This window comes from Chrysochloris asiatica, unplaced genomic scaffold, assembly GCF_000296735.1.
Source record: "Chrysochloris asiatica unplaced genomic scaffold, ChrAsi1.0 scaffold00029, whole genome shotgun sequence".
Lineage (NCBI taxonomy): Eukaryota > Metazoa > Chordata > Mammalia > Afrosoricida > Chrysochloridae > Chrysochloris > Chrysochloris asiatica.
The window spans coordinates 16,182,745-16,199,563 of NW_006408547.1; the positions used below are offsets into that span (position 1 = coordinate 16,182,745).

The window sequence follows — 16,819 nt, forward strand, 5'->3', positions numbered from 1 at the left end:
GTGGTTCAAACTGACCTTACAGTCCAAATCAACCTTGCAGACCAGTGCTTATCCTATAGTGCCATCCCAGGATTCCTTCCAAAGTTCTAGACCATTCCATAGTCCCAGATACCAACCACAGTATCCTCCCCTACATCTCAGGTTCAACAATTCATTTAAATGTCTCACAGAATGTATGGGTCATCAAGAAAGCGGCCCAAATGATTATAGAGGCTGGCAATACCCAAATGTGCAATTTAGATATCAGTCTGGAGGCTTCTCCTCACTCACGCAGATTCGGGCTATTGAGTTACAAGCCTGGGCATTGACCAATCAGGTCAGGCCACCCTGCTCAATTCCAAAGCACTGGAAGCTAAATTGGGTCATCAAGTAAAGGAGCATAGTGCCTTCTCGTATCACCAAGATGGCTCATTTTACACCTAGCCGGATGGCAACATTGACCAAGGCCTTCATTAGATTCCCCGGTTCTTATAGTCCCAATGAAGCCTGTTAACAGTCATTCACAATGGAACCATATAATCCTATCAGTGTCTTCCCCATCTCCTCTTACCAAATCCAGGAGGAAAAAATCCTTTGGTGGGAGTTCCAAATATCTTCATTGGAGGAGAAATATGAAATAATTTACTGCACTGCATGTGCATAAAGGGCTTCCCAAGGGAAAGCGGAGGTGACACCATGTGCCAGACCAGTATTCTCCGTTGTTGACATTGACTCCAGAGCATAGATTCCATAGCATAGCTTCCATGATGTATTGCACTAAAATTACAAACCCAGAGATTCTGCTAACATAGGAAGACTTCCATTAGGAATGCCTCAAGATCACTGGCAAAAGGACCCTCTGGCTGGAGTTCATGTAGCGTATTTATATAAACTTTTTGTTGGAGGGGGCTGGAGAGTAGATGTCAGAAGTGAGGGTTAAGGTTAAGACTATGGCTAGATGTAGATGAGGTCTAGGACTTCATCTAGCTTTAGAGTTACTGTTAGGGCTAGGGTTAATATTAGGGGAAAGGGTTGGGCTAGGGCTAGGAATAAGATGATCTACTTTTTAGGATTATAGTTAAATTTATTTTTATTTATTTTATTTTTTCTTGAAATCTGCTTCATTTCCTCTTCCTATGGAAGTTCTGTAGCTACATTAATTTTTGTTGTTGTTGTTTTTGTTACAACTGTTGTTCTGATTCTTTATTTTTAGTCTGATAGGTCTGTTTTTATTTGACTACTTCCATATCTGGGTTGAATGTAGGTGATATTGGCATGTATGTTAGTCTCAGGTTATTGTCTGCTGTTGTTGGTACTCTCTCAAAAGAACTCCTTTAGTGTTTTTTTTGTAAGGTTGGTCTGCTTTTTACACATTCTTTTAATTTTATTTGTCTGAAATTGACCCAATTTCTCAGTGACATTTGATGTATAATATTTCTGGATATGTGATTATTGGTTGGCAGTTTTTTCTTCTAGAGTATTATAGATTTCATTCCATTGTCTTCTGGCCTGCATGGTTTCTGCTGAGAAGTCAGAATTTAGTCTTATTAGGTCTCCTTTCATTTTTTTTTCTGACCTGCTCTCAGAATTATTTTCTTGTCTTTGATTTTGAAAAATTTGGTTATGTATTGGTGTTTTTCTTTGGAGTTCATTCAGCTTCTTGAAAGGTTGTTTTACCATCTTGCATGATTTTAGGAAAGTTTTCCTCCAACAACTCTTGGACAATATTCTTTATGGGTTGTTTTGTTACTTTCTGTTCTTAAATTCCAATCAGATATAAGTTATTCCTGTTAGTGTCTCACATAAATCTTTGGGTGTCTTCAGATTTTTTGTGCATATTTCTGGTTGTTCTTCTGGTAAATGAATATTGAATGATGTTTCTTCAAGTTGAGTAATTTGGCCTTCCATTGATTTAATTCTACTTCTTTACCATTTCAGTTTATTATCTATTTCTGATGTCATAGTGCTAATCTTGCTTTCTGACTAGTATTTTTGTGTGACTCCCATTTTTTTTTTCATTTACTTTGTCAGTTTATTTCCTGGATTCTTCTATAATTTTATCCATGTTTTCATTGCTTACATCTGAAATTGCCTGGATTATTGAAGTTGTCCAGTTAGCATTCTTTTGAATTCCTTTTCAGGTACTTTCAATACCATTTCTGATGTTACATGTTCTGTCTGTATTTGGGTCACTTATTGAGGCACTCTGCCTTGTTTCTTTGTATAAGCTGAAATTGTCATTGTTTTCTAAGGCATTGTAGTGTTATATTTATATCTGATAGGCGACTGTATATAGGTATGTTCTCAGGTACTGCACACCTGTCTCCTGGTGCCTGTAGTAGAGACTGAAAGTGTGAACACAGTTAGTTCTCTGTTCACTGTTTGTTTAGTGTAGTTCAAGGTGGGTTCACACACCTCCAGAAGCAGAAGCATTATGCCCGGCCCCTGACAAGGTACTGCAGAGGCTGTACAGGAGGGGGTTAACATGGGCCACTGGATTGGGTTGGGGCCAGGATTGACCACACCCCCGACTACCATGAAGGCACAGGAGTAAGGGCATACTATACCCCCTTAGTCCAGCAGTGTTGTGTGCCTGCAGGCTACTCACAAAAGCTCGAGATGGCTGCACCACTCCACACCAGCCCACCGTCCTCCCATTGTTCTTCTTTCTCACTGTTCCTGATCAGCTGCTTCTTCCAGTCTGCACTCAACCCACCTCTCTGTCCTGTGCTCTGATTCTCAAGGTTCCAGGATAACCATCTGTACCTGTTTTCACTCAATCTTTCAGGTCTTTGTTGTGCAGGGTTGGCTCAGTCCATCTGTTTACTCAGTCATCTGTATGTTTTGCAACATCTCTTTGTTTATGTGAATTGAAGAGTTCTTTGGAGTTTGTACTGTTGCCTGACTTGAAAGCAAACTTTCCGAAAAAAGTCACAGGCTTCATTTAAATGTTTGATATAAAAAAAAAAAAAAAAACAGAAAAAAAAAACCCATGTTTGATATATTGTGTAGTTCCCTATTTTGAACAATAAAAGGTGCCTGTCCTAAGAGATACAGTTCCTGTAGGTGTTTACAGATCCTTGCCCCGTTTCTACTATGAGTTAAAAAACATTTAAATTCATGACAATTTATATTGAGGTCTTTATTAACTTTTCTTTTTTTTTCACTTACACTTGAAAAGTCAGGTAAATTTCTCCAAGACAACAGATAACTTTATCTTAGACCATAGTCATAGTCCCTTCAAATCAAAGACAACATGAGTGTATTGAAAGGCTAATTTCCCACTTCCTAAGCTGGTGCTGCCATTACTCCTCTGTCAGTTTGTCCTACTGTGGTGGCTTGCATGTTGCTGTGATGGTGGCTGCTATGCCACTGGGATTTTTTATTTAAAATACCAGTCGAGTCAGCCATGATGGGCAGCTTTCAACTGAGGTTCCACACTAAGACAGGCGAGAAGGGAGAGACAGACTACTTCTGAATGCTTAGACACTGAAACCTTAAGAATAACAGTAGAATATCGTCAGATACAGTGTCAGATAATGAATGCTTCAACTTCAAAAGCACTCAAAATACAACTTCAGAAGAACTGCCTCCTCATAGTATTGCCGACCATGATAATGTGAGTGCTGTAAAGCTTTGGGACTTTCACTTACCGCTGGGGAACAACTCAAAATGAGGAGAAACTACTGTAAATATCCATTAATAACCAGAACATGGACAGTATGAAGTTTGAATCTAGGAAAATTAGAAGTTGTCTAAAATGAGTGGGAATAGTTAAAATCAATATCCTGGGCATTACTGAAATAGACAGGTACTGACTTTTTGAATCTGACAATCATGAGGTATTGCATTAGAATTACAAATCCAAGAGGAATGGCATCACATTCACTGTCAAAAAGAACATTTCTAGATCTGTTTAAAAGTACAGTGCTATCTGATAGAGTAATATCCATACATCTATGTGGAAGACCAGTTAATACCCCTATTATTAAAATGTATGCACTAACCACAAAAGCTAATGATGATGAAATTGGAGAATTCTACCAACTTCTTCAATCTGGAAATAATCAAACATGCAATCAGGTTGTATTGATAATTACTGGTGATTGGAATACAACGGTTGGAAACATGGAGGAAGGGTCAGTAGAACATACGGCCTTGGCAGTAGAAACAATGGTGGAGATCACATGATAGAATTTTACTAGAGCAATGATTTATTCATCACAAATACCTTTTTTTCGGCAACATAAAAGGCATCTCAAAGAGCTGGGCTGGCACAATGGCAGCAGCAATGGGTTCAAACATAACAGCAGATGTGAGGATGGCAAAAGATTGTGCAGTGTTTTCTTCTGTTGTGCATAGGGTTGCGATGAGTCAGAACCAATTCGACAGAACTTAACAACAACAACAATATACATGGACTTCACCAGTTGGAATACATAGAAAGCCAATTGAGATGCTCAATATTATCATCCAAAACAAGGCCAAGGGTAGACTTTGGAACAGATCATCAATTGCTCGTATGCAAATAATGGGTGAAGCTGAAATAAATTAAAACAAGTCCATGAAAGCCAAAATGTGACCTTGAACATATTCCACCTGAATTTATAGACCATCTCAAGAACAGATCTGATTCATTAGACACTAATGACTAAAGATCAGAAAAATTGTGGGATGGTATCAAGAGAGCAAAGCATCATTAAAAAGACAGGAAATAAAGAAACACAAATATGGGTGTTGGAAGGGATTGAAACTTGCTCTCCAGAATAATGATCCTAAAGCAAATGGAAGAACTGAGGAAGAAGGGAACAGAAAAGTTCAAAGGGCAGTGAGAAAAGATAAAGTCAAGTATTATACTGAAGTGTGCAAAAAAAAAAAAACTGGAGTTAGAAAACCAAAACAGAAGAACATACTCAGCATTTGTCAAACTGAAAAACTGAAGAAAAATTTGAAACTTCTACATGCTAAATACTGAATGATGAGAAATTATCAATAGACGATGGAAATAATACAGTCATCGTAGCTAAAAGAAATTGTCAATACTCAACCATTTCAAGAGGTAGCATATGATCAAGAACTGAAGGGACTGAGGATAGAAGTCCAAGCTGCACTGTCAACTTTGAAGAAGAACAAGGCATCAATGGCATCCAAATGGAAATATCCCAACAAATTGATGTAGTACTGCAGGTACTCACTCATCTGTGCCACGAAGTTTGGAAGACAGCTACCTGGCCAAATCATTAGAAGAACTCCATATTTTTGCCCATTCTAGAGAGAGATGACCCAACAGAATGTGGAAATCATCAAATAATATCTTATATATCACATGCAATAAAAGTTTGCTGAGATAATTCAAAAACAGTTGCAACAGTACATTGATAGGAAACTGCCAGAGGTCCAAGCTGGATTCAGAAGAAGACATGAAACTAGAAGTATCATTGCTGTGTTGAAAGAAGTACAGTCAGAATGCTCCTCAGAAGTCAGGATGCTGAGGCTTGGTCTGAATTAGTTAGGACATTAGTACCATGAGGGATCAGTCTGGAGATAGCATGCCTGGAAATTGGAGGGTCAAAAAAAAAAAATGATGAAGACCCCCAAAGAGAGGGAATGACATAGTGGAATCCTCCATGGGCTCAAGTGTAATGACAATTGTGAGGATGGCACAGGACTGGCAAGTCTTTCATACTGTTGTGCATAGGAACTGACTCAATGGCACCTAACAACAGAGATGATTTCATAAATTTGCTACAGCCTTCAAGTCTTTCCTCTGCCCTAGATTGCTCATTGTCAGCTGAGCCTCTCACCTCCTCCTTCATTAAGTGGAGAAATCAAGTGATACAGAGTTTCTGCAGCAATTCTTTATTTTCTCCACTCCCTGATTTTTCATCCTACCTCCCCCAAACTGAAGCTATCTATGCCTTCCTTGTTTGATCCTACCACAGGGACCATCTTAAGTCAAGAGGTGAAGTGCCTTTTAGTTCACTACTTACGTCTGATTCTGTTACTACCCTTCTCAGAAATCTACAGTGCTGCTCATGGCCTGTAAAAGATGGTGAAACCTACATGAACTCTTCTGTAAAGTGTTTGAAGACATGGCCGGCTATGCTCTTGAGGTTGTCTACTTTGGCAGAACCATCTTCTGGGCCATTCTGCTGGACGTAGTAGCAGTGTTAAATTTTGTTGCCTTACTTCATCTGTTTTCTCATGTGGGCCTGCCCTTCTCACCCTTCCTCACAGGTCAAAGGCCCTCTCTTCCAAAACACCTAGATCCTTTGACATCTCAACCATAAAGTAGATCTAATCCCTTCAATCCAAATTGATCTCTGCTTCTTTCAAAATCCTGTTCAATATTACCTGTACTCCTGTTTAGCACTTAATAGGATAAAGTGCCATACCTGTTGTGTTATGATTTCTAAATGATAGGGATTTTTCTGGATTTATCATTGTATTTCTCAGTTTCATATTTAGAGGATTTCCATAAATATTACTTACTTTACTGAAGTGAATCATATATTATGCTACTGATCTGGCTCTGAGTTTGCATGCCTGTATTCTAAACTACCTTTCTGCTTTAATTCTGAGAGCAAGCTTCTAATTTCTAATTTAATTTTGAAAAGCAGATCACTATTTCCTCACCTGCTTTTGATTTCTGTCTTTGTCGGTTTCTCTAGAAATGGGCATCTATCTTGCTTGTAGGTCAGCTCTCTGTCCCACCCACGTACCCTTTACATGCTTCCAAAAAAGAGTCCTTCACATGAATCCCAAGCCCTGCTACCTGGAAGAAAAGATACTTTGCCAACTCTCTACTCATCTGGTAGCCTGAATTGTCAAATCTTCCCCTAATCAGATTTCTGTGCTCCTTTGCAACCTGTTTAAATTCCAGTTTACTTTGATGCTAGCTGCTTGATTAAACACCTTTTCTGTACTCAGCTGCCACAGTGGAAAACAGTATTCCCACTAAGCAACTGAAGACATTGCTATTGCTTTGACTGGGAGCCTTTTCCTCAGTAGGTCTGTCAGTTTCCTGGCCTACTCCTCCCAGTCACAAAGAAATCAACCTTTCTTTGCCAACATATGCATATATCTTTTACAAGGGGATCAACTGGGAGGCCTTGTTATTGTGGGGAACAGGCGTGTGTGGTCTTCTCTGAGGAACTAACTTATCTCATATAATTCGGAAAAATGAACCATGAGTTTCTAATGATTTTTAATTTAGGGATCTTGTATTTGTTTAATCAATTGAATTGTACTAGTTCATTATGGTTTCAGATGAGACAAGCAATCACTTCTGTATTTAAAGTTTCCTGTCTGCACCTCATTCCACTGAGCAGTGGTGATAATGGTGGTGTGCCGTCGAGTCGGTTCCAACTCACAGGGACACTATTTAGGTTTTAGGAGGCTGTAAACGTTTACAGGAGCAGAACGCCTCATCTTTCTTCCTTGGAGACGCTGGTGGACTTGAACTGCTGACCTGGTAGTTAGCAGCCCAACATGTAGCCCTCTATGCTACCAGGGCTCCTTATTCCACTGGATTATGCCCAGGGCCATTGTTACTGTTATCTCTAAGTGCCGTTGAGTTGGTTCCAACTCATGGCAACCCTGTGTGTATAGAGTTTCCGAGAAGCAGCTGCTGAATTCGAACCTTGAATCTTGAGGTAGGTCCAGTGTTTATCGTACAACATCACACCAAGATTCCGTGCATAGGGCAGTCCCCAACAATAAAGAGTTAAATGGTCTAAAATGAGAAGAATGCTAATGCTGAAAAACCTTTCTTCTATCATGAGGGATAATTAATAGAATGTTGTACTTCCTTACCCCATGTTAGATATTTCTATATTCTTTGGCAAGAGGGCATACATATTGTCTGAACACACCCACCCCCAGATTATCTCATGGAGTTGATGATGAGTTGGTCTGTTTTGTATGAAATTAACTCTGTGATTATTGTTAGTTGCCACTGAGTCAGATCCAACTCCTGGTAGCTCTGTGTACAACGGTTGCCTAGTCTCACACCATCTGCATGATCACTGGTATGTTTGAGTCTATTGTGACCATTGTGTGGTGCCCTTAATCCTGCAAGGGTCATCTTCCAGCACTCTATCAAAGAATGCTATTTTGTTGTCAATAAGGTTTCAGTTGGCTAGTTTTGAGAGAGAAATAATCTAGTCTATCTTATCTAGAAGCTCTGCTAACATCTGTCCGCCATGGAATACCACGCTTGCATTTGAAATACTGGTGTTAAAGCTTCCAGTCTCACAAACCTCCATCGTGCAAATCACCACAGAATGATAAATAATAGAGAAAGGGTGCAAATTATATTCAGTAGGGTTCATCTGATGCACAGATTTGGTTACCTCTTATCTCTTTTAATCCCTTCTTTGGCTTTGAATTACCCTAAAAATAAAATAAAAACTGCCTCAGTAAGAACCCAAGCTAATTTTTTTACCCTCCATTGCTGACACGCTTCTCTTTCCCCATTCTGTGTTTCCTCAGAAGTAGCCCTGGTGGCTCATTAGTTCAACACTCAGCTTCTAATACAAAGGTTGACAGTTCGAATCCACCATCTACTCTTCAAGAGAATGATGTTACAGTATGCGTCTGTAAAGATTATATCCTCAGAGACCTTAAGGGCTAATCCTCCCCTCTCCTGTAGGATTGGGATCCACTTGATGGCAATAGTTTCCAGTTTATTTTCAACAAGCTCTTTTTCAGTCTCTAGGAAAGTTTCCTTTCTCCCCTCCAATATTTCCAGGCTCACTTACGTGCTATTATGATGTATTTCTTTTTTAGCATTTTATCTCCTATAATTAGTCTATTTTCCCCTTTTGCTAAATAGAAAAGTATTTGTATTCCCTGTACTTCATTGGAAAATTTACTATTCAATTAATGTTTATTCTGTAAACTGAAACAGTGTTAGTTTATTAGAATATGTACACAGATTCTCTGAATTAAGGTAAGGAAACACAGTGGATTATTCCTTTGTTGTTACCTTTGCAGGTTTACCTGGAGAAGAGGGAAGGTCAAGGCAATCAGTGAGTGGTATAGCAACTTCATCATTTCAGAGGCATCGGGAGAACCAGGCCACTCAGGTAAGTGGACTCAGCCATTTACAGTGTCTATAATAACTTGAAAATGAAACTGTGAACAAGAAATTTCTTAAACTGTGACCTAGAATGAATGCAGTGTTTGACTGTTAACTCAAAAGTTGGTCGTTTAAACCTGTCACCTGTTTGAAGGGAGAAAGATATGGCAGTCTGTTTTAGTAAAGATTTACAACCTAGGAAACCCAATGAGGCAGTTGTACTCTATCTTGTAGGGATGCTGTAAAACAGAATCATCTTGAAGATAGTAGGTTTAGCTTTTCTTTTTTTTTTTTTTAATGACCATGAATATAGTTTCTTATAAAACTATCGAACTCAGTTGTTTTCATCTCCTCCTTAAATTTTACTAACTTATCTTCTGTTCTTTCCTTACTAAAGTTTGCTCCAATTTTCTACTTGTTTTGAAAAGAATAACCACCCAAATAGTAAAATCACAAATAATTGTGTATGTATCATTTTAGATATAATTGATGTTGTGTAGTTTAAAATCACAGCTAGGTGAAGATGATCTTCAATCTACTGAATGATGTTCACATGTTCTCCACACTTGACCTCAGCTACAATAAGACGTTAAGTGATAGTAACATGCAGCTTGTGCTTAATGCACCTGTGATTTCATGGCCTGCCTTCTCATCTCAGTTAAACCAAACCCACTGCCACCCAGTCAATTCTGACTCATTACAAATGTGTAACGGAGAGTACATTTGCCTCATAGGGGTTCCAAGGCTGACATCATTACAGAAGCTGACTGTCACATCTATCTCCCACAGAACAGATCTAGGTTCAGTTACAGATATTTTGGTTAGCTGTGAACCCAGCCCTACCAAGTACACCTTTCTTACCTTCAAGTTCTATCTATTCCAAAAAAATTTATAATATGTTGTTGTTATTTTTATGTGCTATGCAGTCAGTTCCAACTCATAGCGACCCGGTACAGGGTTTCCGAGTCTGTAACTCTTTACGGGAGCAGAACGCCTCATCTTTCTCCCATGGAACAGCTGGTAGTTTCAAACTGCTAATCTTGAGGTTCACAGCCCGATTCATACCCACTATGCTATCAGAGCTCCTTAATTTACAATCTAGTACAGTACAACCTGTGAAAGAAGTAGCTCCATAGTACTGGCTTGTTTTCCCCCGTTTCGCCAAGTTTGCTAGCTTTGATGGGGTGAAGACGTTCCTATCACTCGCTTTAAAGGAAAATATTTAGTGGGAAATATTTGCATTTGCTCCTGATAGGTTCCTCCTGACACAGATTCCAGCTTTCACAGGTTTTAATCTAGGTGACAACACTGTAAAAGCCAAATATGGACATTGATCACAAACTTGTTTTGGATGTACTGTATTGATTTCTTATGCATACACTTTAATGTGTTTGGCCTTAAATATCTCACCATAGTAGTAAAAATCTTAAATATCTTACCATAGTAGTAAAAATATTGCTAAGGGGGAAAAAATGTGTTTTTAAAAAGAAAAAGGATTTATATAAGGGTTTTTTTTTGTCGTTGTTGTTGTTTTACTTTGTGATACTGAATTTAAAAATTATTTTGAAAAGCTATGATTTTGTATTCAAAATTGCATTTTTTGGGGTAATAAGATACAAACCAGCAATATAAAATATTTCATTGTCAATATAGTCACAGATTGTTGCTTTAGCAACAGGGTTCTTACATGACATTAGATTACAACATTTACTAGGTCATACATTGATTTAAGAATCTTTAAAAACTTCAGACAAGGATCCAGATGTTTCAGTGAAATCCATCATTCAGCTAATGGCTAGTTTTCATCTGGTTATGTAGCATTTTCATCTGGTATGGTTTTAGTACTAACTGAGATTTGTCCAAATAACGCTGGTAAGGTAGTGAAAAATGTCAGGAATTTTCATGCTAAAATTAAATCTTGCAATTTTCCAAAATCACACACATGATGTAAAGGCACTGAAATATAGGGGAAATGCTGACTTGTTTAATAATATATTCTAATATTAGAGCTTGATCCAAAATGCCCCTCCATTCCTGAGAGATGCAGCTACTTTACCTTTTAAGCATTATAGATGCTTTATATAAAGACTCCACAAAGGGAGTAATGAAGACTGGCTGGAATTTTATTATAGGGTTGACTTCTGCTCTTTGTGACAGAATGATAGGCTGTCTGACATCCCTTCCAGGATGTGCACTGTAATGTGGTCCACACAAAAGCCAGAAGAAGCTGCATAAAATAGGCATCTCTGTAACTTTCCCTCTGATCTTTCAAGGATTTGGCTATGACTCTAAGAGATATGGGAAAGGTCATCAAGAATAATTTTCCATTCTGAGTTTTCAATGGAGGCTTGTTTTCAAATACAAACATCCCTCATGAAGAAGTAGCCTCTAGTCATCTTACAGTGCATTTTTTTTCCCCAAGGAAATGGAAAACCATGCTCATTTTCTTTCTCTGCAAAAGTAGGGAAACACACATGGTGGTAGGATACATTCCTCACTGTTTGAGAAGCTATGAGAGTTATGTGAAACTGTGCATTTAATAGCTGCATGTTTCTTAGATTTAATCTTTTGTGTGACAGTTGCAGAGATTCTGAACACATACAGGCATGCTGAGTTTTAGATTTTTTATAGAATTAAGATTCTATAAAATCAGATGTGGACTGATTGGGCATGTAGTAGCCAAACTAAATGTCTGAAATTTGAATCTCTCTTTGTATTTTAATTAGAATCACTGGTAATTTCTCAAGTGAAATTTTTATGAGCAAGATAAAGGATATCAGTATTAATATGAAGAAAACAGGAAATAGATTTGCCAAATATAATAGGGGGAAAATTACTGTGTCCAGTCTTTGAGTAGATGTCAAGATCACTGTTTCTGAAAGTGAATTAAAGAATCATTCAATTTTTTTCTTAAAATTTGAGGAATTTTTGGTCCAAGATAAAATGTAGCTGCAATGGACATTTTGAATTTGGAATTTTGGGCTACTTGTCATAAATGGTTAGAATCCTGGTGTAGCACTATAGAATAATGCTCTGAACCACAAGCACGGGGTTCAAACTCACCAGCCACTCTTTGGAAACACTCCTATGAGTAAAAATCTACTCGATGGTACTTAACAACAACAAGTCATACATTTACACACTGTTGGTGTGACACCACTCCCCTGAAACCCTATGCAGGATGACTACGATTAGAAACAGGCTCAACAGCACTAAACACCAACAATCCTACATTTCAACTTCTGATCTCCCTTGAAAATATAAAAGGAAAACTCTTCTCTTTCTTTTTTCTTTTGACAGGTAAACTAAAATGTATGAAATGTGTTGTTTTGTTTTGTATTTTCAATTGTGACTCAGAGCAATGCTATGTTGTTGTTAGGTGCCATCGAGTCAGTACCGACTCATAGTGACCTTATGCACAGCAGAACGAAATACTGCCTGATCCTAGGCCAACCTCACTACTGTTATCTTGCTTGAGTCCATCGATGCTGCCACTTGGCCAGTCCATCTCAATAGGGGTCTTCCTCTTTTTCTCTGAACCTCCACCTTACCAAACATGATATCCTTCTCCAGTGACTGGTTCCTCCTGACAATATGCCTGAAGTATGAGAGACGAAGTTTGGCCATCTTGGCCTCCAAGGAGTACTCTGGCTGTACTTCTTCCAACACAGATCTGTTGGTTCTTTTGACAGCCCATGGCACTTTCAATATTCTCCTCCAACACCATAACTCAAAAGCATCAATTCTTCTATGGTCTTCCTTATTTACTGTCCAGCTTTTGCATCCATATGAGGTTTTTGAAAATACCATGCCTTGAGTCAGGCACACCTTAGTCCTTAAGCTGACATCTTTGCTCGTCAACACTTTACAAAAGTCTTGTGCAGCAGATTTGCCTAGTGCAATTCTATAGGGCACAGTAAAACTGCCTCATTAGGTTTGTTGTCAAGTGCTGTCCAGTCGGTTCTGACTCATAGTAACCCTGTACAGGTTTTCTGAGGAGCAGCTAGTCAGCTTGCACCACTGACTTTGCAGTTCAAACCGGTCTTGCAGTCCAGCATATTAACCCACAGAGCTACACCAGAACTCTCTGTAGGGTACACTAGGCTGGCGGTTCAAGCTCAGCTGCCATTCCTCAGAGACCCTATGAGTCAGAACCAAGTTGACGAAACTTAACAACAACAACAATCTTTATGGAGGATTTCTAGTGTGGCACTGGACTGCTAACCATAGTGTTCGCAGTTCAAACTAACCAGATGCTGTTCATAAACCCTATGCAGGATTTCTATGAGTTGGAACCGACTCAAGAACAAGGAGTGCAGTCTTTATGGAAACAGGTCTCCAGGTCTTTCAGCCCAGCTGGTGGGTTAGTAGCTCAGTGCTTAATCATTTTGCCACCAGGATTCATTATACAAGAGTGTAAACAATATATTGCAAAGGAAGAGACGTCACTCTGGAAGAGATGAGAAGAATAGAGGCTACTGTAAGGATAAAGGCAGCTGGTAGTGGTATCGCCCTCAACGTGAAGAGTGTTGTATAAGCAGAGGAATATTAGTCAGTTAATGTCTACTGGTCTGCCATTGCTTCTTGTCCATGTTCCAAACCTTTTCCTCTAAGTTCATGTTCTTCTTTCCAATAAAGCTTCTATCTACTTAAAATGGCCAAAGTAGGCCATTTTTGCCTGCGAATAAGAATTTTACTGACACATTATTCTAATTTCCTTGCTATCTCCACAAATTATGCTTTAGATGCAAATAATTCTCTCTCTTTTTTTTGCATTAAAACATTACCTCTTAATTTCTTCACAATTAGATGCATAACATTTTCTGTATAACAAGGGAAGAGGCTCAAATAGTAGTTGTTCATTTCCTAAAGATACAGAATACAGACAACATAGTTGTATTCAGTTATAACATTTTGTTAATTCTATAATTGAAATATCTTCCCATATAAGAAATAAGATAAATAAAAAATATATATTTTGGAAACATGAAATCTGGGACATTAACCAAATCATGACTATCACCATTTTCATTTGTGCCCCTTATGTAGAAAACTCAGTTGGTTCATGCTCTGAACCAGAATAAAATATTCATGACCTTCCTTAGCATCACCCGTAAATACAACCAGCAGCAAATGTACATCATGGGATTTAACATACTTGTTCTTGATTGGAGCTTTGTAACACTTCTAGGGAATCAGATATGAAATTTCATAGGCTGTTTACATGATTTCAAGTTGCTTTGGGAATTGTTGCCATTAGGTGCCATTGAGTTGGTGCTAACCCCTACTGCCCGGTCCTGCACCTACCTCACAATTATTGCTACACCTGAGTCCGTTGCTCCTGCCACTGTGCCAATCCATGTCATTGGGGGTCTTCCCCTTTGTCTCCGACCCTCCAATTTACCACACATGGTATCCTTCTCCAGTGACTGCTCCCTCCTGACAATATGTCCAAAGTATGAGAGACAAAGTCTGACTATCCTAGCTTCCAAGGAGCACTCTGGCTGTACTTCTGTTTGTTCTTTTGGCAGTCCATGATACCTTTAATATTATCCTCAACACCATAACTCAAATGCATCAATTCTTTTATGGTCTTCCTTATTCACTGTCCAAATTTCACATGCATATGAGGTTATTGAAAATATCATGGTTAGGGTCAGGTGCATCTTAGACTTCAAACTGACATCTTTGCTATTGAACACTTTAAAGAGGACTTGTGCAGCAGGTTTGCCTAATGCAATAGGCAAAGTAAAAGAGACACCCAGTCCTAACTGGAAATTTAGATAACATTTATAAAAATAATGTCTTATTATGTACTCAATATTTATGAGATTAAAATTATTTTTTTAATAGATGCTATTTGTCATGCAGAAGAATTGCTCTGTAGTGAAAGACTCAACAATGAATGAAATACAGATAATACCTTATTACCTTATTATGCAGAATGACTTGACTTTCTTTGCTTTGATTGCAACTTTCTACTGAATCAAATTTGGTGGTGGTGGTTATGTGCCGTGGAGTCCGTTTCAACTCACAGAGGCCCTATACAGGGTTTCTGAGGCTGTAAATCTTTTGGGGAGAAGAAAACCTTATCTTTCTCCTGCAGAACAGCTGGTAGTTTCGAACTTCTGATTCTGAAGTTAGCAGCCTGATTTGTAACCACTATGCTAACAGAGCTCAGATATGGGTCAGGTGAACTAACACAGGATCACCAAGGGTAATAAATAGAATGAAAGCATGACATGCCGAGGAGGGATCATCCGGCAGGCAGGCTGGTGGCAGCAGGGGATGGATAAAATGCTTAATGCTCATCCTTACCTCAAAAATTCCTGTCACACATATGCTTAGGAGTCCACATGTGACATTGGAAACTAAGATGTTGTATTTTTCATTGGAGCATAGCTTTTGTTTGCATTACAATTTGAGCCTGTGCTTTTCCTTTATAACTTTTGACTCCTCTCAGCAGCCAATGTTCCCGTTGTATTTGTGTTTTTGAATCTTTTATTTTCATTTTGGGCACTTGTCATATTTGTTTGCAAAGTTTTTCATGTTTTTGTAAGTGCATAAAAATTTATTATTAATATCTGTGATGTCAAATAGTCATCATAAAATATAATGGATGGTATTTGATTTTTAGAAAGTAGCAATCAAGCATTCATGGCCATAATAAATATCTCAGCATACTCCAGACAGAACTGCCAATGAAAGCCATAACATAATCAATATACGATTGATCCACATCAAGAAACAAATTGTTATGTGGTTTGTTTTACTGAACTATCCAAGAAACCTTTGGGTAATGTCACATATCAACAAAATTAAGAGTTGTAGGACATTGAATCAATCCAAAACCTTCTTTCTGGTTTCATTTTATTTGTCGTATAAATATATCATAGCATGGAAAAGAAACACAGTTTTTAGAAAAAAACATAATGCAATGTAGGCATGGCTAGTACAGTCATTAAGGGATTATTCTAAAGCACATGGCTGGAAACCAAAATTAGATAAGCCTTTCAGAAAAGGGAAAAAGCAATTGCACATATGATCTACAAACAAAAGAAACCTAGTATAGAAAAGCTCTTGTAATGCAGCTGAGGTCTCAAGGAATCAGAATTCACCACTTGTGCCTTACATATTATGTGCAAGAAACGAAGGCAGTAATTAACTTCATTGACAAAGCTAAATTGCAGCATTTTCAAATAAAAAAGAGTCATGTTGTATAGAAAAATTTTAGAAAAAAAATCCTAAATTTTACATTTTTCCTGCATAAAATTACACCACATTTATATCTTAAACATATAAAAATGAACATTATTTTTTTATAATTAGGGCAATGACTATTTCTTGCCAACCAGGAAAATTCTATTGTGGGAAATTCTAAAACAGTGAGAAAATGCAATAGTTACTATATATTTCAGAGATAAAGATTCGGTGATGGCACTTTATAATAACCGTCTACATGGGACGCCTACAATTCACAAACACTTCTACAAGAGCCAGAAAAGAGTGGTAAAAGGGAAAATATGGTCAATGATGAATTCTGGTGAAAATTTTGTTCTTGCTGTTGTTAAGTGTCATTGAGTGGGTTCCGACCCATAGCGACTCTGTATAGGGTTTCCTAGGAGCAGCTGATGAATTTGAACCACCAACCTTATGGTTCAAACCGACCTTGCAGTCCAGCTCATTAACCGACAGCACCATACCATCAGGACACTCTCTGTCTTTCTGTCTCTCTCTCTGTCTCTCTGTCTCTGGCTC

General features: G+C 38.2%; 1 protein-coding gene across 1 annotated transcript in view; it reads left to right on the forward strand.

Annotated features, from left to right (window-relative positions):
- MYO16 (myosin XVI) overlaps positions 1–16,819 on the forward strand; it is a 912,243-nt gene that overhangs the window by 864,885 nt on the left and 30,539 nt on the right. Inside the window, exon 33 of the mRNA XM_006851537.1 lies at positions 8,977–9,068. Within this exon, the coding sequence (XP_006851600.1) occupies positions 8,977–9,068 (92 nt within the window). The remainder of the gene's footprint in view (positions 1–8,976; positions 9,069–16,819) is intronic.